This window comes from Podarcis erhardii (genome assembly GCF_964252035.2).
Source record: "Podarcis erhardii genome assembly, chromosome: 3".
NCBI lineage: Eukaryota > Metazoa > Chordata > Lepidosauria > Squamata > Lacertidae > Podarcis > Podarcis erhardii.
In genome coordinates this window covers 74,799,491-74,822,274 of record NC_138507.1, presented here as the reverse complement: position 1 = coordinate 74,822,274, position 22,784 = coordinate 74,799,491, and the positions used below count along the sequence as shown (strand labels likewise).

The following is a 22,784-nucleotide window of genomic DNA, read 5'->3' as shown; positions in this document are numbered from 1 at the left end:
AAAATTGCCACCATTTCACCAAAAGAATCAAAGTGGTTTACATCACATACACACACCAAAAACCACCTAAAACATTTAAAACAGATCACCTGTTGATATGCTCGAGTTATATAGAAATATTAAGTTACTTTACTTGATTAGTAAAGACCATTTAGTCCAGCATTTCATTTTCAATAGGAGCTAGCTAGATGTATCTGGGAGTTTGCATTCAGATGGTGGCCAGTCTCTGCTGCTTGCTCATTAGTAGCCCCCAGGAATTTGTATTGTATATATTTTAAAGCCATCCCCACATCTTGCAGCGATTCTAGAAATAAATTCCATTCATTACATGCTATATGGAAAAATACTTCCACATTACAGGAGGAAAACATCTCCATGGTCACATCCGTACCATACACATGGTTTTCTGCAGAGATAAATCAGTGTTCCCAGGATTCTTTGGGGGAAGCGATGTGATCTAAATGCATGGTGTGGCTGTGACCCACATCCACTCTCTGTACTGTTACTCTTTCCATAAACATCTATCAATGTGTCTTTCCCCTGCGTTTTTCTAAATTACCCTAAAGTAACTGTGTGATATGTGCCCTTTCCTTTATCTAATTTGTTACAGCAGAAGCTATGAGCCAGAGGTGCACATTGGATCAATTCTTCCAGTTAATGTAAGGCCCATTAGGGCAAATGATTGTATATGGAAACCAAGACATTCATGTATTTTGAGTGCATGTTGCAAAATAATTCCATGAATCTGTGATCAGAATTTAAGATTGTTTGGGCTATTAAAACTACTTTAGCTTGATTTTGGAAATGCATATTAATGCCCATCTGCAAGTGAAATTATTCAAGATCCCTTCTGAAATGCTGGTGCTTGTAATTCACAGATAATTTTGTAAAAAAAAAAAAAATGTCCGTAAAGGAGTTGATCCTTTGTGCAAGATCTCCTGCTGCAAGAAAGGTATTTGTTTTCAAATTTTTGTTGAGCTAATTGGTCAATTATTTTCTCTTTCCCCCACTCTAGATTGCCAGCAGATGGGTCTGGGATGTTGCAAGGGACACCTGGGTTCAAGCTCAACATGAAACTGAGGATTTTGTTATAATAGCTCTGATCATTGCTTGCTATTATGAGTGACCTATCGCAAACAACCACTGTAATAAGAGAACACTCCTGTGGCTCTATACAATCATATGCTATATTTTGCTCAAATAAATGTCATATTGGTTATTCCCCACCCTCCAGACATGCTGTTTGAGTGACTTTAATTCACAGAAGGGTGTTATAACAACCTGGATACTAATAGTATTGTTGCATGTCACCCCAATCTCTTGAGTGGTACAAGATTCCAGGGGTTCCAGGCACTTACCCAGGGTTTGATTTCTTTGGCATGAGAGACAGCATGCACTGTGGTGTCTTTATGATATATAGTTTATTTACACATCTATACAACCTGAGCCTAAGATGGAGGGGCTCACAGCACTCACATCCCAAAAGGTCTTGCTTCTCCCAGTCACAGCCTTGGCTTCCAGCAGAAATCAAGCATGGATGTGTCTCTCTGTCTTCTGCCTGCTCCTAGCTCTCAGCTCACAAACAACTGCCCTGGTTACTGGTGTGCACTTTTTATGCTGACTCCTCTTGCATGGTTTGTATACATTTTTCAATTTAAAAAAAAAAAACTATTTATGTTCTTCATTTGCTTTATGGTGCAATTTGTCGTGAGAAATGACTGTAACTATCCCATGCACCTATACGGTGCAAACCACTATAGTCGACAAGGAGTCTGAACTGGTGCCAAATTAGTCACATATTTAACTAATATTGCTTTCTAGGCTTATGCTAGAAAACATTTCATAGTTTTTTAAGGTGCCAAAATACTTTTTGTTGCTTTTGCTGCAACAAAGTAACATGAAAGTGTGTCAAGAGTTATGCACAGGAATATGTCATTTTAAAAATGTATACAAATGTTTATATACAACTAACTTGGATAGAAACTATACAGCAAATGAAAATCATAAGGACCTGGCCAACCACATCAAAATACCTGGCGACCCTAGAAATGGTCTCTAGAAATATGGACTCAAGATTTTCCATGGGGAGGGCATTCCATGTTGTAGGACCGGCCGCACTAAATGCTTGATTTCCAGTCGATACCATGAGTGCCTCATCCACTCTGGTGACAATAAACAGCATACCTCCTGCAAATCTCTGTCATTGAGCTGGGATATAAGGGCCAATTTTCTGTCCAACATAAAATAAGTAGGTTCCTGAGAAATGAGGGGCTGTCGAAATAGAATTCCTTGCACTACCTTCTCTCCCCTGGCCAATCCTCCAGAAAAAGCTCCCCCAAAAGTTGGGGGCCCCTTCCAGATGGTGGGGATCGTGGCTGGGTGGGAGGTGTGAGAAAGGGAAAGAGGGAACTCCTACGCCAGAATTGGGCCATAGCAAGCCAGGGTTGCACACATGTATTTCTGGATCCAAACTATCAACAGTTTGGAGAAAAGGGTTGTAAGTGCTAAGGAAGCAGTGAAATAAAAATCAATGCAAACAGTGGGACGAGGGAGATCCTAACTATGGGGTTGGCTCCCTTCCAACTTTACAATTCTGTGATTCTAAGATTCAACTCTGCACCCTTGTCCAATAACCAACGGCAGAGGCGGCCAAGGGAACGCATCTGCTTCACAGGCTCCGCCCCCAAGAGCCAAGAGAAGGGGGGGCGAGGCTGCTGTCACGACGGCGGCTGCGCTAGCACCTCCAGGCGGGCAGGTGGCGCTGTCCTTCGGCGCGGCAGGACTCCAGGAAAAAACCGGAGGGGGGCGGGGACAAAGAGCCTCTCTAGCCGCGCCAGTCCGTCCGTGGCCGGCGGCGGCGGCGGCGGCGTTGGTGATGGCGGCCGTCCTGTCCCCGCGGGTGTGTGACAGCGACCCGGCCACGCCTGGAGCCCAGTCTCTCAAGGTGAGCGGGGCAGCAACAGCAGCAGCAGCAGCAGGAGGCGGCCGTCCTCTCTCAGGCGACTCGGCCTGCCGGGGCGGGAGAACAAATAAATAAATAACGGGCGACCTGCGGCGAGAAACGGCAGGTTGTGAAGGACTCTCGGCAGGGACCGACCGAGCGGCCCTGTTTTCTCGGCTGCCTCGCCGCTCCCAGGCTCATCCCTGAGGAAACGAAAGGAGCCTCCGCCCCTGCCGTTGCCTTGGAGACGAGTCTCCCAAAAGCCTCCGCGCCCCCGCCTCCCCCTCCAAGGCTGATGGGCAGGAGCGCTTTCCTTGAAGTTGCCGCTTCGCTGTCTCCTTCGCTTTGTGTTTATTTCGCCCCTGCCTCCCCACCTGCAGAGGGGATTCCAGCGGTTCTTGTATCCAGGATCGCATTGGATCTGAAGTTGTTCGGCTGCTGGGAGGTTCCTTCATCATCCTCATCGTGAGCCTGTAGGCTGTACTGCTGCTGGGACTAAGAGTTGATGCTGCGCGTATGACGACATCAATAGGGATGGGGAACCTGCGATCCGCCGAATGGCGTTGGGCTCCCATCATTCCTGACCATTGGCCAAGCTGGCTGGGGCTAATGGAAGGCGGAGTCCCAACAACACCTGGAGGGCCACAAGTTCCCTGCCCACCCTTGGTCTAGCCACATTACAACCCCTCCACGACATTCACATTTCGCTTGCAAGATGTTCCCATGGAAGAAGTGTGTGTGAAAAAGTGGACATATATTGCAGAGTATCTACAGCAGTGGCATAGAGCGGCAGTGTGAAAATAAGTTTTGCCTTCACTGCAACAATAATGCAAATCCAGTGCTTTACTTTCCCCCTACAGGAGCGAATGGCCCTGTTCACTTAGGAGAAAGTAAAGGGTCTTTGGGGAACACCATGGGGTGGCAGATAAATTTGCTTCTGGTGGTAACCCCTCCTCCCCACTTTAAGCACCCAACCTGCATGTTCATCTGCATAGCCCTATCCTGAGTTTTGTTTCTTGGTCTCTCTAGTGTTGGTAATTCACTTTCATATACATAGTAGATTCTTTTGTTGCTGTCTTTCCCATATGGTTATCTACCTCTGCAAGCCTGTTTACTGGAAGTAAGTCCCACTGATGGGATTCTTTTCCAGCTTGTATATTAAGGATTTTAGTCTTACTGAAACATCATATAGCATTCCCTTTGGGGGCAGCATGATACTTTCAGCATATTTTCAGCTTCTGCAAATAATTATATCTCACACTGTCAGTGGTATATGCTGTAGCCTGATCCCATAAAATGCATTTAATCCAAGAAGTCCCTCTTACCCCAGCATCCCTTGTTATATTATCACAGATTCTTGAACAGTGGTTTCCAAACTTCTTTCCCTACAGACAACTTGAAAATTGCTGGTGGGCTTGGCAGGCCACATAATGATTTTTTCTGTTTCTTGCAGTGATTGTAATTCCATAGAATACAAATTGGAATACAAATAACATATAAATTGTTGGAGTTGGAGAGCATTTCAAAACTGAATTCTGAACTTTTAAAATTGTGTTTCAGTTGTTTAATTTATTACTCTTTTAATAGTTTTGTACTGTACTTTAATCTTTGGTTTCGTCTTTGTGAGCTAGCTAGAGAGCGTCTGTTATGGCTTTACAAACGCAGTAAATAAATAAAACAAATAGTCAGATCCTAAACTATTTAAAGCAGAAGCCAGGAAACTTTTTTCTCTTTTTGCCAAGGGCTTCGTTTCAAGGGTGGGGTGGGGTGGTGGTGGTAATCTGCTGGAAACCACTTTTTGGTGGTGGTTAGGGCCACCCTGCCTCTCTCCACCATCCCAGCTTCAGGAACTGCTGCTTCAAATTGTCAGGGCCATGAGCAATTTGAAGTGGCAGTTCTCAGTTGAGCTTGCTTCCTGAACATTTCTGTCAGAAAAAGGGAGAGGAAGCATCAAGAGACACCCGCTGATTGTGGGCCAGGGAGGAGGGGTTGAGGCTGAGGAGAGGATGCAGACTGGATGGGGATTTATGCCATGGGCAGGTCATTCCTCAGTCTTGATTTAGGGTCTTAAAATCCAGAATAATTATATTCTAGGTTTCTGATGAGTATGTGCTGTAAGCCCTGGGAGCTCTGCTTTTCAACATTTGTCGCTTTGCTCTTAATGTAGGATGATACGGAAGAGAATTCAAACGATGGCAGCCAACCATCAAAAAGACGACGCATGGGCTCAGGGGACAGCTCCCGAAGTTGTGAAACTTCAAGTCAGGACCTTAGGTATTATCATGCATTCCATTTTTTTCTTCTCTAGATGCATATGGTATGTCACCTTTCCCAATATGTTCCTGATCATTTAAATAGAGATGGGAAATATATGTCTGACCCTCACTTGCTTACCCTCAAGCTAGTTAGGGTAGCTCCCCATGAACTAGAGCTCTGAAATTTTGTACTCATGCAGTCAGAGATGGTCACTATAGGAATTTGAAAATAGATTGTAAGTACTTTTCTTTCTCAAAAAGGTACACTGGAGCTGTGCCTCTTATTATTTAGTTGCCTCACTCTTCCTAGAAAGTCAAAATTTGGGGTTTTCTTTTTTTATAAAAAGAAGCAGCATATTATAGGACACCATTACTAACCCGCAAACGGGGCATTTTAACATCTAACAGTTGGAACATAGTCCATGAAATAAATAAATAAACAAATAATCCTTCTATGGATCAAGTGAAATGGTATGTGGGATACAATGATGGACGGTGGACTGCAGGGTTATTGGTTTGCTTGTTTTTTTGTTCTTGTTTTCATTATGTATTTCATTTTTATCTTGTAGTTTTATGTTGTGAACTGCTCTGAGATCTATGGGTGAAGGACGTATAATTAAATTATTATAAATTGAAGAAGTAATTAATTAATTAATTAAACACTGATTGTTTCAAGCTTGATCTTTATGTGTTTAGCTTTAGCTACTTTCCAGCTGAAAACCTGATAGAGTACAAATGGCCACCTGATGAAACTGGAGAATACTATATGCTTCAAGAGCAAGTCAGTGAATACTTGGGCGTGACCTCCTTTAAGCGAAAATATCCAGGTATTAATGTTAGAAATCCTTATGTGAAGTGTTACAAATCAAATGTGCACCCATGAGGATGTATGAATGTGTTTTCATCTAGGACTATTGAGGCTCCTATTATTTTGCTCTTGACTACAGAATTCCTCAGCTTCCTTTGGGAATGTATTATATGAGAATGGCACATTTGGTTTTTGTCTCTTTTTTCATTGATATCTATGAAAACATGTTTTACATTTTAAAATGTTATTTTTGTGATGTTTGTCTGCTGTCTTGAGTGCCTGACTTGGGATACTTTGAAAAGATGAGGCTTTTAAGCAATTCTGTTCATTTTTTAAACCCTTTAATAAAAAAAGAATTGAGATAATATTTTATTTGTTATCCACAGTAATGAACATTTCAGTTGTTTGGTTTCCGCAGATTGTTGCTGGTAGCCTTGAGCCAGTTACTGTCATTCAACCTCAGGTTCCCTCTGTGTCAGTAAGGGAACTTTGAGGACATTCCTCTCTACATGACTGAGCATGAAGGATAAGCGGCAACAAAGGAAGCAAAAGTGATTGTACTTCCTGTGCAATTGTGGAATTGCACATCTACTTTATGATCAGATGTGGGAGCACCACATATTCTTGGAACTTGTGCATTTTGCTGCATAAATGATGTATGAGTCCATGCTTCATACTTTGCAGAAAAAGCACAACAGATGAATGGGCAAGTCACTTACATCTCTTCTGTTGCAACTTGTTTGAATGCCTGTAGCTACCTTTAATTTGAGCAGGGGGCTTTTACAGCACATTCTCATTTTTTGTGTATAAGTAGACTTACCCCTGTTTTTGACTTGGTGAAAAGGTGGGCTAGGGAAAGCAGTGGTGACTTCCCTTCCCCCAGCCCAACATGCTTCTCAGGTTTGGTAAAGGCAAAAAGCGTAATATTCCCTGCATGGGTTATCTTATTATTGTTTCCTGTGACTGAAGCAGTAACTTTCTATTATAAGTACCTGAGTGAAATTTAACTACAACACAGCTATATTTATTTTGTGCTTTTGGAGACGTTGCAAAAATCCTTTACACTTTCCTTTTTACTACTTTTACTCCCTTTTCCTGGAGATTTAGAAAGACGAGATCTATCTCACAAAGAGAAACTCTACCTCAGAGAGTTAAACGTCATTACAGAAACACAGTGTACCTTAGGTAAGGACAAAAAGGGCATTTTTTCCTTTTAAAAAAATGAAGTATGTAAACATTTCCAAGAGAGTAAAATGTAGGAGAGATTATTCAGTCTTTACTTTTTTAACAATAAACTTGTGAAGATGTGGAAACTGTTATTCAAAAGATTATTACTTCATTGCTCCTTAAAGTGGATTGGGAATAAACTGTGAAAATATGTAATATGTTTAGCTCAGCCTTATGATTATGTTTATTTATTAATTTATGTAACTGCTTAAGACCAGTAGTTTACAAAGCAGTTTACAAAATATAAAAATCAGTTACGCTAATATAAAATGTAAACATCCATAATTAAAATAGACAATAAAACAATACAGCAGTTGGAGCAGGAGATGTCAGAACTTGATTCCGAAGTTCTGTGGGGTGAATCATTGTGCAATTGTCACACACACTTTGCACTGCACTGATGCTCTAAGTTAGGATGGCTACAAATCTTTAAAAAGAACTAAAACCCCCAAAGCCCTTAATTTTGTCTCTTATTTTGTAATGAAATTGCACAAGTGACTTTTTGATGTAACCTAGGTCTCACAGCCTTACGCAGTGATGAAGTAATTGATCTGATGATTAAAGAATACCCGGCAAAACATGCTGAGTACTCTGTCATACTTCAAGAAAAAGAACGCCAGCGAATAACCGATCACTATAAAGAGTATTCTGTAAGTTCTGTCTCCAAATTTATTTGTGAAGATGTTTACAATCTTGGAACTTATTAAATGTCTTTTGGGATAGATAGCTTCTGCAGCTTGTGAACTAATGGGGAAAAAATCTGTTTCAGCAAATGCAACAGCAGAACACACAGAAAGTTGAAGCAAGTAAAGTTCCAGAATACATTAAGAAAGCTGCCAAGAAAGCCGCCGAGTTCAACAGCAACTTAAACCGGGAACGAATGGAAGAAAGAAGGGCCTATTTTGATTTACAGACACATGTAGGATGGCTTAACTTTTTTGCTCAAATGACTATAGGTAGCTTCTTGTTACCTATAGTAAAGATGCCAGATTGGGGGAGGGGGAGGGGGGAGGTGTTGGAAAATATAGCATTTTATTTAAACCTCAGTAGATATTTCTCAGGAGAGAGAATACAGTTGGAAGTTATTTATCCAGTTTTTTTCTTGGTTGGGCAGGGAACTGCCTTTCACAGATCTTGCCACTGCCCTCTGGAGTAGCCCAGTAGTCACCACTGGTTTACAACAGTGAAACATTATTTTGTGTGGGTTTTGAATTACTCCAGACTGAAATCACTGTGAGCTCACCCTCTTTTACTTTTGATACTTTGAGATGCACAACAAGGTTTTGCCATCCCTATATTGCTTCACTTCCAGTACAATTGCTCCCTTTTTGTTTATAAAAAGAAATATGAAAATGGAATAATCAGCGTTTATGCATTTTAGCAATATTCATTCTTTATGTTTTATTTTCTATTCTGATGGAAAAGATAAGGAATTTTATTTTATTTTATTTTATGGGAGCACATAGGAAAACTGCCATTTCAGGTGTGTTTCTTGAACCTTAATTCTGTACACAGAGTGAGGAACTTGGACCATGTTCTTTACCCTCTCCCTGCCCCTCAGCCACAGTGTAAAGTGATTAGGAGTATGGATCTGCTTGCCCTAATCCCCTCTTAGGCTGATTGATGCAATTACACAGCAAAATTCTGGGATGTGGAATGGAGGGTCACACTACAGATATTCCTACACAATATGCATATGCCATACCATTGTGATCCAGAAAACACATAAATATATGTAGATACATGCAGCCTAGGTCACATTATTTAACATGTGCCTGGGGGTGCACGCAATACTAATGCCTCACCGTCTGTACAGAATTTTTAATCAGTAGCTGCGTGATCCACTCCTTGGGATGTGATCCACGCCTTGGGGTATGGAAGATCTGGTAATTTTATCCAATCTATTGGAATTGAATCTCAGGTTATACGATGCATTACGCATGAGGGCGAGTTGGCAACAGAAATTTCATAGTTCCAGTGAATCTAGCTAAATGATCATTTGGAAAAGCAAATCATTAAATGTAGGAAATGAGCTCCTTATTTTTTCTGTTAACAATCCAGGTTATCCAGGTGCCTCAAGGAAAATACAAAATTTTACCTACAGAAAGGACAAAGGTTAGTCCTTATCCAGTGTCTCTCATACCAGGCCAGTTTCAGGAGTACTATAAAAGGTAATTGTAAAAATAATGAAATAACATTTGTTCTGCTGTAGCTGATTGTTTTATTTCTTGAAAGCATTTTACTGTGGTGTTCAGCCAATGGGGAGGAAAGGCTGTCAGAGCAGCTTGCAAATATCAGTACTGAAACAGTCCCTGCCTTTAGGCTTGTAATCTAAAAGTCACAACACAAAAGGAAAAGTTCTTGCAAAAGTGGTGGGAAAAGCAAACAAGCACTAATTATTTATTGCTTTAGGAAAATGTAGCTTGTAGAAATAAAAACCCCCAAATATATATAAGGGAATGACATACTTTTAAAGGGCAAGCTTGGCAAACCTGGCTTAGTTACCTCTCTATATAAATATAGAATAACTAAATATAAGAATTGCCTTGTTCAGCATGTACTTTAGATTGGATTCAGAGGATCAGGATTTTAACAAATGAGAAAACATTCCTGTGTCACTCCAAATTGCATGGCAATGGTGTACAGTACGTAGGGTCTACAGAACATATCCCTTTATATACAGTGCTTTCACACATTTTACTTGCGTGAATTCTGTTAGACACGCAGTGGCCATCCTGGGGATGGTTGCAGTGGAGGACGGGGAGAGACTTAGGTAGAAGAGACAGAGAGGCTGACAGAGGCAGAAGACACCTGAAAGATGAACAGGGAAGCAGATGGAGGAAGAAGAAACCCTGGCTCCCTGGGTTGTGGAATGGAGCAGAGGTGGACAGAGAGAGATGTAGGCAGAATAAAAATGCTGGAGTGGATCTGAGATGAAGCTGCAGCTTCTGCCTGCCTCTTGCCCTGTCTACCTTTCCTCTCCCTTCTGCAGCGGAGGAAACCAGGTTTCTTCTTCCTTTTTCTGCCTCTACCGCTTCCCTGCTTATCTTTCCTCCAAGGGAGCCAGATTTCTTCTTCCCTCATATGCCTTCACTGCTTCCTCGCTGTTTCTTCCTCTGGCAGTGGAGACACAGGGAGGTCCTGCATGTGTGGGCTCCCCCACTTCCAGCCAGCAGCTTTTGACTATGTGGCGATTTTGCATATGCATGAAATCGAACTGTATATACAATTGTTTTATTGTTACCTTTCAGATACAAATTTATTCATCATAGTTGAATCACTGAAAAGTAGTTTTTGAAGTCCAAGCTATTTATATTATCCCTTATTGCCATACAGTGTATACATAGTGTATCAAAAGATGGTACTGAAAATAATTACTTTTTCACTTCAGATACTCTCCAGATGAGCTTCGATATTTGCCACTCAATACTGCTCTTTATGAGCCTCCCTTAGATCCAGAGCTGCCTGCACTGGATAGTGATGGAGATTCTGATGATGCAGAAGAGCGTGGTGATGAAAAGAGGAAAATCAAAGGCAATTCGGTGAGCTAAAGTAGTGTTTGCCTATGTATGTATGCTTTCATATATAGCTAGATAGATTAACAGAAACTTCAGAAAATACAGAGAATAAATACCCTATTATCATCCAAGTGTTTTGTAAGGATAAAGCACTAGAGATATTTTTGAATTGTATTCTTGTCTATATACCTATTGTTGTTTCTGGTTGAGGTCTAATCAATTAACCTTGTGCCATTCTTAAGACTTGTTAAATGGGATCCCTAGCACTCCATCAACAGAGCGCTGGATTGAAGGGCCAGGCTATTAGTTATTTTATTGGGTACCTCTGTGGTGAATAAGTGCCCTATTCTTCAGAGTAAAGAAAGCGAAGTTTGACGTTTAGAAAGAGATCATTTTTTCCTTTGTCCACTCCAAGCAAACCAACAAAATGATGGTGCTTTTGTTATAGGACAACTCATCTGGCAATGTGTCTGAAGGTGAATGCCCCCCTGAAAACCAGGAGGAACCTATTCAGGGAAGACAAAAAACAAGAGAGAAAAACTCTACACCAAGAAAAGAGGGTTCCAAACGATCTGTATCCAAGTCAGTTCCTGGGTACAAGGTAGAAGAAAAAAGCCCCTGACTCAGCTTCTTTACTGACCAGCCTCTCTCCCTGAAACATTTAACTTTGTTTTTTTCAAAAATATGGAACTTCTGCTTACTATACTTGGCTAGCTGCTCTCCTGTTATGCATTCCTGTTCGCTTCTTTACTTCCTGTTGCTTTATTTTACTTGGGGCCTTACTGTTTGTTACCCTGGCTGTGGAGTGGCTTCTATTTTCTATACTTAAATTGGTTCCTAAGCAACTGCAGCATGAAACCCCATTATAAATGAAGTTCCCCCTCTCGTTTTGCAGGGTGGGGGGGTGTTCTGTTCTTTTATTGTCATTATAAGGTAGATGGTTACATATCAAATATCCCATTGGGGTATAATTAAAATACCTTGCTCATGTGTGGACTGGACTGTAAAAATGTTGCAAAAACTTTGCACATATATTTTCTTAACTCTTTACAGGTCAAAAGCATTTTAATTGTTTAGAAAATGATTTGGTAATAGTAATCTTAACATTTCCCTAGAATGTAGGATGCTGGGAACCTAGATTTGATTTGAGCAGCACTGCACTGTTGTTTGCAGGGGGAAATATTCAGCTAACCTTGTAAGAAACCATTTAGACAATACGTTTTCACCCTTACCTCTATGGGCAGTGAGGGTCAGGAGCTGCTCTTGGGACTCACATGCTTCCTCTGTGCCCCTTCTCCTAATTGTGTGAATAATGACTAAACTTGAAGGTCTCCACTTTTGAATGTGAGCACTTTTGAATTGTGGACTAAAAATGGGATCTCCTGCTGCAGTCACATTGTGTGTTCAATTATGGGGGGTGGGGTAGAGAGAAAGTATGCGATCCTGAGATTGCCTGTGATATCATTGCACAGAGAGGTGAGTGGGGAAGCGGTAGTATCTGAACAGGTCCAGAATCTCAGAACCTTATCTTAAACTTGTCATGTTTGAACAGTGATGATTACATCCAGTTTTGTAATTATCAACGGATGGATTTCAGTTTAGGATTAAAAGTATTTTTCATATTTCAGTGGAAATTCATGTTTAGTGTTAAGGAAAATAAGAAGCAAGCTATTTGGTTTCCATTGAAACCAAGGGGATATTTGCTTTATACTATAGTTGGAAGAAGATAAGGCATGTGGATTAGAAAGGGTACAGGAAGAAAGTTAAGGATGGTAATTCTGAGTTGCCAGCATGATTGTTAAACAATATCTAGCCTGAGAAGTTGTGTAGCACATGTAACCTAATTTTAAAGTTCTGCAAACTGTTACCAAACTGCATCATTTATTTTAATTGCTTATTCCCCCCCTCCCATCAAACTGTTGACTTTCCAGTTTGCATTGCGCAGCTTCTGTTGGAAAAGACTTGCAGGAATATTGTTTTAACAGGATAAATACCTTTAGACTATATTACAGAAATGTTATATGTCATCTATATCTCATTTCAGGAATAATTTTACATGATGCAAATAAGAGATTTAAACTTTTGCAGAACATGTCTATTTTTACATATTTGCATTGCAAAATGTTTACTTTATTGCAGACTTAAACTCATGCCAGTAATGTAATTTTATGAAATCCAAAGATGAAGCTTGAAAGGCTTAGTAGCATTTTTGAACTTTTAAGTATTATGTGAACAAAGTCTGTAAGATTCAGCAAATATTTGGCTAGTCTTTCATTGTGAAGGGATAGCATAAAGAAGTGATTGGCGAGGCTTGTGACTGCTAGAGATACAACTATCTTTTTCAGTACTTGGATTCAGAAATGGATCCCAGTGATCGCTGGTCACTGTTTCAAAAGCATATTCTAGTAAGTCTAGATGAATCACAGGAAAGCTCTATGCAAGATCGCCTGTTGTGAATGCTTATTGTGCTCTCGCTGCTGCCATTCATTTCAATGGTGCTGCTGTTGGAGTCTTTCCTGGTGCATTGGGCCCCAAGAAGACAGCACAAACTACTTTGAAAACACAATGATGCCAACAACCCACCCACCCTCCCCCACAATTTATGGCTATTCTCACTATAATTTACACTTCCCCGAATGTAAGGCCAGGATGATTTTAAACACATGATATATTTTATGGAGCTGATTAAAACATGACAGATAGATAGATAACTATCTATAACATGTATTTCTTTTATACATTATGTGCTGAAAATGGGACTTCAACTAATGTCCCAGGAATATATGATGATTTTATTATTCAACATGCACTATCCATTTATCATCCTTTACCAGTCTTTAAATTACAATATTCACTCTAAAACTAAAATTCAAGCTTAAGAAGATTTACAATATCCAGGCATACTGTTGTTATGCTACAGAAAGCAAATGTTAAGAGTTTTTCTCCTTTTAACTTCTGTTTAACTTTTAATATTTTTAAACTATTGAAACGTTTTTTCCTCCTCATGATATACCATTCCTTTATAGCCATTAATTTTTACTGCAATTGATGAAGGACTGGCTGTTATAATTGCACATGCAGTATTCTTTTCTCAGAATAAGGGAGATTTGCACATATGTTAAGTTGAGCATGTAGCAAGAGACTGACTTGCCCTTTCCCCCATCCCAGAATTTTTCAGTTTACATTCCGTTGCTATGAAAACAGGAAGAACTTATTTTCTGGCAAAGTAATTTTCGGAAACATGGTGTGCTTGTAAACTATTTTTGATTTAGGTACAGTTTAGCTGCTGAAATTCCATTGGTCTTGTTCAAGTGTAACATTTCTCGTCCAAGAAACCATGGTTTTGGAGAAGGAGCAAGCAAAGAGTTTGAGCTCTCCATCTTCCCCATCCGTCATCTGCCAAACCTGGAAACTGTAGTTTAACCCACCAGGAAAACTTCATGGGATCTGCAAAGCATTGAAATAAATGCACTTAATTTATTTCTGTGGATCCATTCCTAGTATGACTAGGTCAGATATAATCCCAAGGGGTGATAGTCAACTAAGTTTTACTCAGAGCAACCTTTTGAAATTAATGGACCTAATCTTGTCATGTTCATTAATGTCAATGTGTCTACTCTGAGTAAGATTTAGTTGGATTAAACCCTGGACCAGGGATGCTACATATGAACCAGGCCAGTGTTTTCAATGGGATTTAATCAGCTTGTGTCTGGATTGCAGCCTTTGTCATAAAACCAATTTTGGGAGCAGCAAGCCAGGAACTCTTTTTTCCCCTCACCTCTTTTGTCGAGTGGAATATGATTAGGAGAACAATAGGTCAAACAGTGTTTTCCAATGTTCTCGCAAAGCCATTTTTATTTTTCTGTTTTCACTTAAAATTGCTTTGAAATGTGAACAGGCTTTCCCTTCTATTTCATTTTGATAGGGGAACACTCCAATGTCTTTGGAGGGTCTTTAACTAGCACGCTGTGACTATTTCACTCCTAGTTTTGTGGAACTAGGACTAGGGGGAAACGTTATTAATAACTGCACCTTCACCAGTGTTTTCGCATTTAAGTATCATAGTATTAACTGCACATACCACAGCACAGATCTAGTGACTCAAAGGTTGTTCTGCTTTGGGTGACTGAAAGAGAGGTTGCTACTGTGTACCACTTCAGTAGAATATACATACGGTAAAGAGAATTAGAGAAGTGCACTTGCTGTTTTGTTTTATATTGATATAACTTAAAACACAAACATTACTCATAGAATGTAGCAATACAAGAGGGAGATCACTGCAGGAATGAGGTTTAATATTTTGTTGGTAGGCGCAGGGTATAAAAAGGTATAAAAGTAGGAGTAGAATAGGTAATAGAAAATTTTTATATGTATGTTTTCTCTTTCGTGGTATTTATTATTTTGTAGAGACATTTGTGAATGTTAGTCTCCTTTTATCATTCAATTATATTTATGTATAAAACAGGTGGACTATGCTTTTTTAAAAAATAAATAAGCAAAAAATTATTCATGAATGCTTCTGTCATCTTTTGGAAAACAAGCTGTTTATAAATGCCTTGTGGGTATTTAAACAAACCTCTGGAGGCCAGGCAAGTTAAAGTGCTCTGAAGCCCTAGTTTAATTTAGATATTCAAATATTCTAGGAAATCAGACTAAGGCTTATTAGTATGTACTTCTCTGCGGTTTAGAAATTATTAGGAAATACTGGGTTAAAATTTTAAAAAATCAGTGTTAAGGTTTGATTTTTCACTTTTATTTTGCTTATACAGTAAGTTCTAAAGAACCTACAGTGGTACCTCGGGTTAAGTACTTAATTCGTTCCGGAGGTCCGTTCTTAACCTGAAACTGTTCGTAACCTGAAGCACCACTTTAGCTAATGGGGCTTCCCGCTGCCGCTGCGCCGCCAGAGCACGATTTCTGTTCTCATCCTGAAGCAAAGTTCTTAACCCGAGGTACTATTTCTGGGTTAGCGGAGTCTGTAACCTGAAGCGTCTGTAACCTGAAGCGTATGTAACCCGAGGTACCACTGTAGTTTTCTGCATTTGATAAGCAAAGTTTTTATAAACCAGTACTTTTCATTACTTAACAGCAATCAGAACACCTCAAATCTATGCTGCTTCTCTCAGCAGAACCAAAACAATACTGACAGGGATGTGTATTTAGCAAGGGTAGCTGTTAACATTTCATTGTCTGAATGTTTAGAAAACTAGCATGAGAGACCATTCCACATTAATTTGTTTAAAGCTCCTCCTCCTTTCCTTATTGGCTTTGCAAAGTTCTACCTGCTCACACTTCTCACTCTTTCAAAGCTGGGGATATGTTCAGATGTTTTGGTGCTTGTTTTGCTAAGCAAATATGGTTCTTATTCACAGCAAAAACTTCTAGTTATACCAAATAAGCAAGTTCACACCTGGAGGTTCCCATTCTGCTAGCGTAACATGACAAGGTGTTTCAGGTATAGATACATACAGTATCTCTTAATGCCAGCAGAAGCTACCCTTGTATGTAGACAACAATTAATACTGTATGCAAACTCAATTGCATAAGGGATAGAATTGGTATCTACCCTGTTCAAGGGTGGTATGAGCTAGAGGTCCATCTCTTTGTCACATAACGACGAAGAATAACAGGGGACAGTGTTTTGCACACTGAAAGTGCAGACAGTTGTCAGGACGAACCAAACTGGCTGCAGTCTGTGGGACTAAGTTGGCTATATATTTAAAACCTGCTCTCTGTTTCTGATCTTATATTTGCTAGCGACGGGGTCAGATCTTGTTTCACATGCCCACAGCTAAGTGTCCAATTGCAGCTTGCTTCATTTCGGCATTGGCTTCAACTGATAAACATGAGATAACCTAGCAGGCTTCAATCAGCAAGACTCAGCTGTGCTGGGAAACATTTCTGCCTATGGCTTTGCTGAAGTTCAAGTCTCTAGATTCAAGATCTGCCTTTCAGGAGCGAAAATACTAGGCTGGCTGGGTCATTTGTTTGAGTTGATGTTAAGACAGCACCTTTATACTACTATGAATTATTCTATACTGTATAGTGAATCATCTCACTGGTCTTAACATTGTTGCCAGTGGCTCTTTGCAAGACTTTAGCATTAAGGCAACACACAACACTATGAACTGCTAATTAATTCAGTTCAGAATGTTTTGCCAAATCTCTTTGTAGAAGGCAAAAAGCATCATATATGATTTAGCATATATATTTTATATTTATAGTTCAAATAATATGAATTGCATTTCAAGAGACGTTCCCACATTACTGATTTTCATGCATCATGTGCAGGCTATAGACAAACCGTAATATTAGAAATTATCAACATTTTTCTTTGCAAAATTCATATTCATTGTGTAATTTGATCATTTGATTGACATTTTTAAATGAAAGAGTTTTAATTACATACGCTTTCTTTGACTGGGATACATTTTGTAAACTATACATGTACATGTTTTGAATAGTTTGTTCATTTCTGTATCCAGTATAATCAATGCTTGCCAATTTTTAATCATTCCCTTTGATCCACACCACTCACAAGGTTCATTAATTTATAAAGGTTAAAATAAGTACATTTTTTAGAAAAACAAAAACCTGTTCTCAATTCTTCTGGAATGAATTTATAGCCCTCTTCTACCCTTCCAGCCAAAGGCCATTCCAAATGCTATATGTGGAATTTGTCTGAAGGGTAAGGAGTCCAACAAGAAAGGGAAGGCTGAAGCACTTATACACTGCTCCCAGTGTGATAACAGTGGTAAGTAACAGAATCTGCTTTGAATAAATCTCTAAATATTTAAAGTGATGACCCATTTTAAAGAACAACCTGCAATGCAGAATCAAACTAATGCTTTTGCAATTTTTTAAAAAAAGTTAATTTAGCATATCTGACATGCTGATATGAACTCAAAATGTTCTGTGATATAAACCATTTTAATTATTCTCATTAAAGATGCTTCATTTGACCATTCTAGTAACGATGCTGGTTTTGATTTAGGCCACCCATCCTGTCTGGATATGTCTGCAGAGCTTGTTGCAATAATTAAGACCTACCCTTGGCAATGTATGGAGTGTAAAACATGCATTATATGTGGGCAACCTCACCATGAGGAAGAAATGATGTTCTGTGATGTGTGTGACCGTGGCTATCATACGTTTTGTGTGGGGCTTGGTGCTATTCCAACAGGTAATTATATAAATTACTCTTGTTCAGAGATTGAATCAAGATCCAAGATTAATGAAGCACAATCTTGCTTCACTCCTTTCAGAAAGCTCAGATCTCAACATTTTGTATGTCATTTGTATCTATTTTAGTGAAATCTTGGAGGCAGCTATTTCTTACACACTTCATTTACTCTCTCAATTCTTGTTCATAAAAAGTGTTTGCAATTTAGGATTTAACAGTATGATAATAAACACTGAAAGAAGTAAAAAGATTGGAGATGGGAAGTCGGATGTCAGAAACTTAACTAGAGAGAAGCTGACATCTGATGAAAATTATTCTCAATGGGTTTGGCAGTGCAGTTGTTTCATTGAACTGACACCTTCTCTTCCCCCCTCCTCCAATCCCACATCCAGTGTGTAGTTTATGTGACTTTAATCAAGTAGAAATGGTCAGTGTTGTAAGCCACTGAAAGCTTTTCAGAAACACATCGTAAATCAAACAGGTTTTTGAAGCTAGCAAAAAATGTAGGTGGTTCTTTATCAAACAGCAGATGTTATACCCATTCAGGCATGTAATTATACTTTACAAACTGTTTTCTTCATTGGACAAAGGACATTAAAGCTAACCCAATCCCACTGTGCCTCATTCACCATTTTGCTCTTTTCCTATAGCAAATTGAATGAGTGCCTACCTAAATTTACCTAGGGACAATAATTACGTAGGGTACTGCTGTCCCTACTTTCAAGCTTACTTAAGGAAATGAACAATAATGTGCTGTTTCAGTCTCAGAGGGAATCATTCTCAGTGCTGGAGCATGAATATTAAGTGATGCGCTGACATTTAAGTAAACAAACTGAAGAGGCTCAGCACATACTTCTTGAACAATTCACATGACTTGAGTGTCACCGGTATATCCAACCCTGAATAGCTTTCAGCATATTATATAAAGAATTGAGAAGCAAGCACAGTTTCTTCCCACCACTGCATCTGTTTACCTGCCTGTGGGGAAGGAGGAAAAAATCTTCAAGGTCCCTGAAATTTAAGTTGCATGAAACTGAAAAATAACAGCCAAATTAAAAGCATGTTTCATTGGGACACAGTCCCAAGAAAGTGGGCATATGATTGCAATCTTATTAACATTTGTATCCTTCCGTACTCTGCTCCCCAAAAGCACTTGAAATGAGTGACGATTTTATAGTAGTAGATGTTTGCTCTACTGTTAACTGACAATTCTAATTTTGTAGGTCGCTGGATTTGTGACTGTTGCGAAAGACAACCTCCAATACCCAGAGGCAGAGGAAGAAGAGGGAAGAACAGCAAAGAAGGCTAAAATCAATATTTACACTCTTTATATATAACTGCACAAAAACAAGTGCTAAGCTTGGTGCTATTTACCTACCACTCTGTATAAGGAAAAATACCACTCAAAATGTTTTTCACCAAATAAAGTTTTTAATTTTAGGAGGACAGGGAAGGATACATTCTATTCCAGTAGCTTTGCTTGAAAATCCCATGCAAAGGGAAAGTGCCCAGTTGAAATTCTGTAAATCTATCAATTGTTTCATGGATACAGTGCTGCTGCATAGCAGTCATTGCACAACAGACTTTATTTATTGCATAGCAATCAATTGTGTTCTCTGTACAGCTCAAAGAAAAGGACTGAATCACTAGTTGGCAATTACTGTTTTCTGATGGGAGTTGCCTTTAAGCAGAGTACTAATGCCTGACAAGAAACAAAATCCATCAAGTGGTACAAATCTCATATGATATAATGAATTTAGGTTTACAGCAAAAAATCATGTAGACCTTATATTGGTCATGCCGAATTATGTCTCTTAAATCAATGCTTCTCCCTTCAAACCACAAGAAAAGGAGGATAATTCATATTTTCTTTTTTAGGATGTTATATCGTATGAAAGCAGCCTTAGTTAAATGGCTTTCATGTTCCAAAAGTTGCTAGCATTTAAAAATGGTATTTGCTCCTAGTGTATTCATACAGAAGAGGTTAAAGTATTTATAATTGAAATGTGCTGAAATACTGTATGGAAATTAGTCTTTTTACTATTCTTAAAATCTTTGTATAGAAAATCAGTTTTATTCAAAGTCACAGTGAACTGTAATATTCATATTTGACCCTGATCAGTTAAGAGAAAACTTATACAAATACTGTGCCTGTTGCAGTGTACCTGTGGGAAAAGTTTACAATACAAAATTAGTTATGGCTTTATTTCCCCCTCCCTGGCAAAGAAAGTATCAGTTAGTACTAATGCTCACATAATAGCATTCATTCAATTGTCTATATTGTTCACATGTGAAGACCAGTTGTCTAGCTCTGAATCTAAAACAGAATTTCAAGTATTAATTTTAATATTCCAATTAGTATAGTCCAGAAGACTGATTCTTCATCCTGAGACTCATCTTCTCTTGCATGAAACTGCTTCTGGTTCAAATCTGTATCTTCTGGATTGTAGGAGCCACCACCAAATGGAGATTCCACAACTGTTTGATCATAGTACACTTTCATTTCAAATTCACTTTCCAGATGAGAGGGATGGCCATAAATCCCTATTCCCACTGGACGGCGGAAGCGCGCTGGCACATAAACGACATCTTGACCACAAGTTACTGACTGCAATTCATAATCATCAAAACTGGGGTGAAGGGTCACATCAGATACGTACAAGTCTGCATCCCCTTTTAAACTCTGCATCTGAAGCACTATCTTCCCTTCGTGATTTAACCTTAAGTAGCTGTAGTTTCCAGCACCAATCTGACCTTGAACCACATGAAGGAGAATCCATTCTTCAGGTATGTCTTCTTCCTCATTATAAGCAGTTGATATTAGAAGTCCTTGAAAAGCAAGCAGTATTACTAGGACCCTCTTGCAGTAGACTGCCATAACACCTGTGTTGGATATAGAAAAATCTTGTTCTGTCACTTGAAATTATACTGTCAAATAATAAGATTCCGTTTCTCCAAGAGTAGCTATGAATATTTGTAGACAGTCAACATACTGTCACATTGTAAGCTGTAATAATTTGTGCTCTCTTAGCAATCACTACTACTCTCACATAACAGTTTGCACAGGTACACCAATGCAAGACAGTCAGTAAAGTTAACAAGGTAATCCAAATGGCACAAAGAGCCAAGCCACACATAATGCAAATATACTAAATACAACACAGTGAGCAATCTTAACTGCAGCCAGCCAGCACAGTGCAATCAACACCTCATCCAAAGCCCTGCCACTCATGGAAAGGTGGTAGTAGGAGGAGCAGGAAAAACTCTGCTATGCCAGCCAGAAGCACACATAGCAACCAGGTCTGATACTGTAAAGTAATGGCAGTGGGTGTGGTTCAGAATTCATTGGATTCTAGGCTGGCTCAGTCTCTTTCTCTCCCCCCCCCCCCACTGCCCCAGAGCCCTATTTTGCAGCCTCTGCATTAACTCTGAAGTTACAATGAGTGCAGAGAATGCTACACAAGATATTGATCAGGTTTTGCATTGGTGTCATAGGCTAGTCCTACATAAAGGCTAAAACCCATTAAATTCTGAATAGCAAAAATACATGCCAATGTTACGAGAAGCACAAAAACTGGGAAATAAGGACACAGGCCAGAATACTACAAGTATACAACAGCTTCAATAAGAGACAAAATTGCCTTTCATCATGAGGTCCCAGCCAGGCAGTTTATGAAAACGCCCCAAGTCATACAATAAATCCACAAAACTAACCAATAACACAATGAACAAAACGGCAGCACAGGACAGCAACATAGTAGGTGGGAAGTCCTCCACTTGGCTAAAAGGCCTGGATAAAGAAGTGCATCTTGAAGAAAAATCCCAAAGCATATAATGATGCCACAAGACACACCTTGGTGAGGAAGTTATTCCACAACCTGGAGGCTACACCTGGCCAGGTCGATGTGGGAGCTGGCAGGCACTCCTTCAGATCTTTGGGGCCCAAGTCAAAAAGGCTTTTCAACACCAGCACATGCAGTGGGTAGGAGCTGTCATTCTGACACCATTGTTGCTGCCGCTTATCCGGACAGGAGCCCCTCGAGGTCACACCCCCCCCAACCCTGTCCAGAGAAGCAGCGGCAACACCGGTTGTCACTGGCAGCTCCGCAACGCTGCCCCACCGCATCCATGTTTTGGCACCTTCAAGTGGGCACGACAACCTGTGCAGGACGAAGTCCGGGACGCCCACCAGCAGCCTCGCTTTCCCTGGAAAGAGTTGCACCCAGTCTCGAAAGAGAAGCAGAGACAGCTGTGCTTCGACCCCACCTGTGGAACTCTGTACACAAATCTACCCGAACTTTCCGATTCCGAAAAGGGGGGGGGGAGCAAGAAAGAGAGAGAGAAGGGAGGCATTGTGGGCGGGAATCTCAAGGGGCGGGGAGAACGTGGAGCTCACTTTTAAGAGAAGACTTTGCCCCCCCCCCCGCCGCCTCCCTCGCATTCTGCCTCCCTCACATATCTCTCGGCGGGTCGGGAGGAAGAGCCCCCCCCCTTCTTCCCCGGCCTTTAGCTGCCCCAGAAGCAGCGGGGCGGGGGGGGGGGAGAGAAAACGAAAAGCTTCCCCGCCCCCTACACTCAGGCGCTGCTGCTGCCAAAAGTGCCAAGCTGAGGAAGGGGAAGCCCACCGACTGCTGAAGCGTCCTCCCCACCGCCGACCTCCCCACCCGAGCCCGCCGCCGAGCCCGCGCTCACCCTAGCGCCGCACCCCAGCTCACTCCGCTCGCCCACCGCCCACCATCGAAGAGGCCGCCGGAGCCTCTGACAGAGAGTCAAGCGCAGCTCCGCCCGCCCGCCCGCCTGCCCGCGCGCGCGCGATGTAACACCGCGAGATTTGAGGCTGGAAACTCCCCGG

At 40.4% G+C, this 22,784-nt stretch overlaps 3 protein-coding genes across 7 annotated transcripts in view; 2 read left to right on the top strand and 1 right to left on the bottom strand.

Annotated features, from left to right (window-relative positions):
• Nucleotides 1–1,230, top strand: part of DYNLT2 (dynein light chain Tctex-type 2) — a 32,347-nt gene extending 31,117 nt beyond the window's left edge. The window contains exon 5 of the mRNA XM_081855904.1: nt 1,016–1,230. Within this exon, the coding sequence (XP_081712030.1) occupies nt 1,016–1,126 (111 nt within the window). The 3' untranslated portion in view covers nt 1,127–1,230. The remainder of the gene's footprint in view (nt 1–1,015) is intronic.
• A 1,569-nt stretch (nt 1,231–2,799) lies between these two features.
• PHF10 (PHD finger protein 10) lies at nt 2,800–19,375 on the top strand. 2 transcript variants are annotated; one of them, XM_081855866.1, is made up of 12 exons: nt 2,800–2,944; nt 5,109–5,215; nt 5,893–6,023; nt 7,112–7,189; nt 7,748–7,881; nt 8,001–8,150; nt 9,293–9,402; nt 10,623–10,773; nt 11,198–11,350; nt 17,395–17,503; nt 17,744–17,932; nt 19,156–19,375. In XM_081855866.1, exons 1-12 carry the CDS (start codon nt 2,876–2,878, stop codon nt 19,239–19,241), a joined length of 1,467 nt encoding a protein of 488 aa, XP_081711992.1. In that variant the 5' UTR covers nt 2,800–2,875; the 3' UTR covers nt 19,242–19,375. The 2 variants fall into 2 exon arrangements, with proteins under 2 accessions (XP_081711992.1, XP_081711991.1); XM_081855865.1 differs by having other exon boundaries at nt 7,106–7,189.
• Nucleotides 19,344–22,744, bottom strand: LOC309338570 (UPF0669 protein C6orf120 homolog). 4 transcript variants are annotated; one of them, XM_081855905.1, is made up of 2 exons: nt 22,625–22,744; nt 19,344–20,815 (listed from the first exon to the last, which is right to left on the bottom strand). In XM_081855905.1, exon 2 carries the CDS (start codon nt 20,808–20,810, stop codon nt 20,250–20,252), a length of 561 nt encoding a protein of 186 aa, XP_081712031.1. In that variant the 5' UTR covers nt 20,811–20,815; nt 22,625–22,744; the 3' UTR covers nt 19,344–20,249. The 4 variants fall into 4 exon arrangements, with proteins under 4 accessions (XP_081712031.1, XP_081712033.1, XP_081712032.1 ...); XM_081855907.1 differs by having other exon boundaries at nt 22,638–22,699; XM_081855906.1 differs by having other exon boundaries at nt 22,597–22,697.
• Nucleotides 22,745–22,784: the final 40 nt, after the last annotated feature.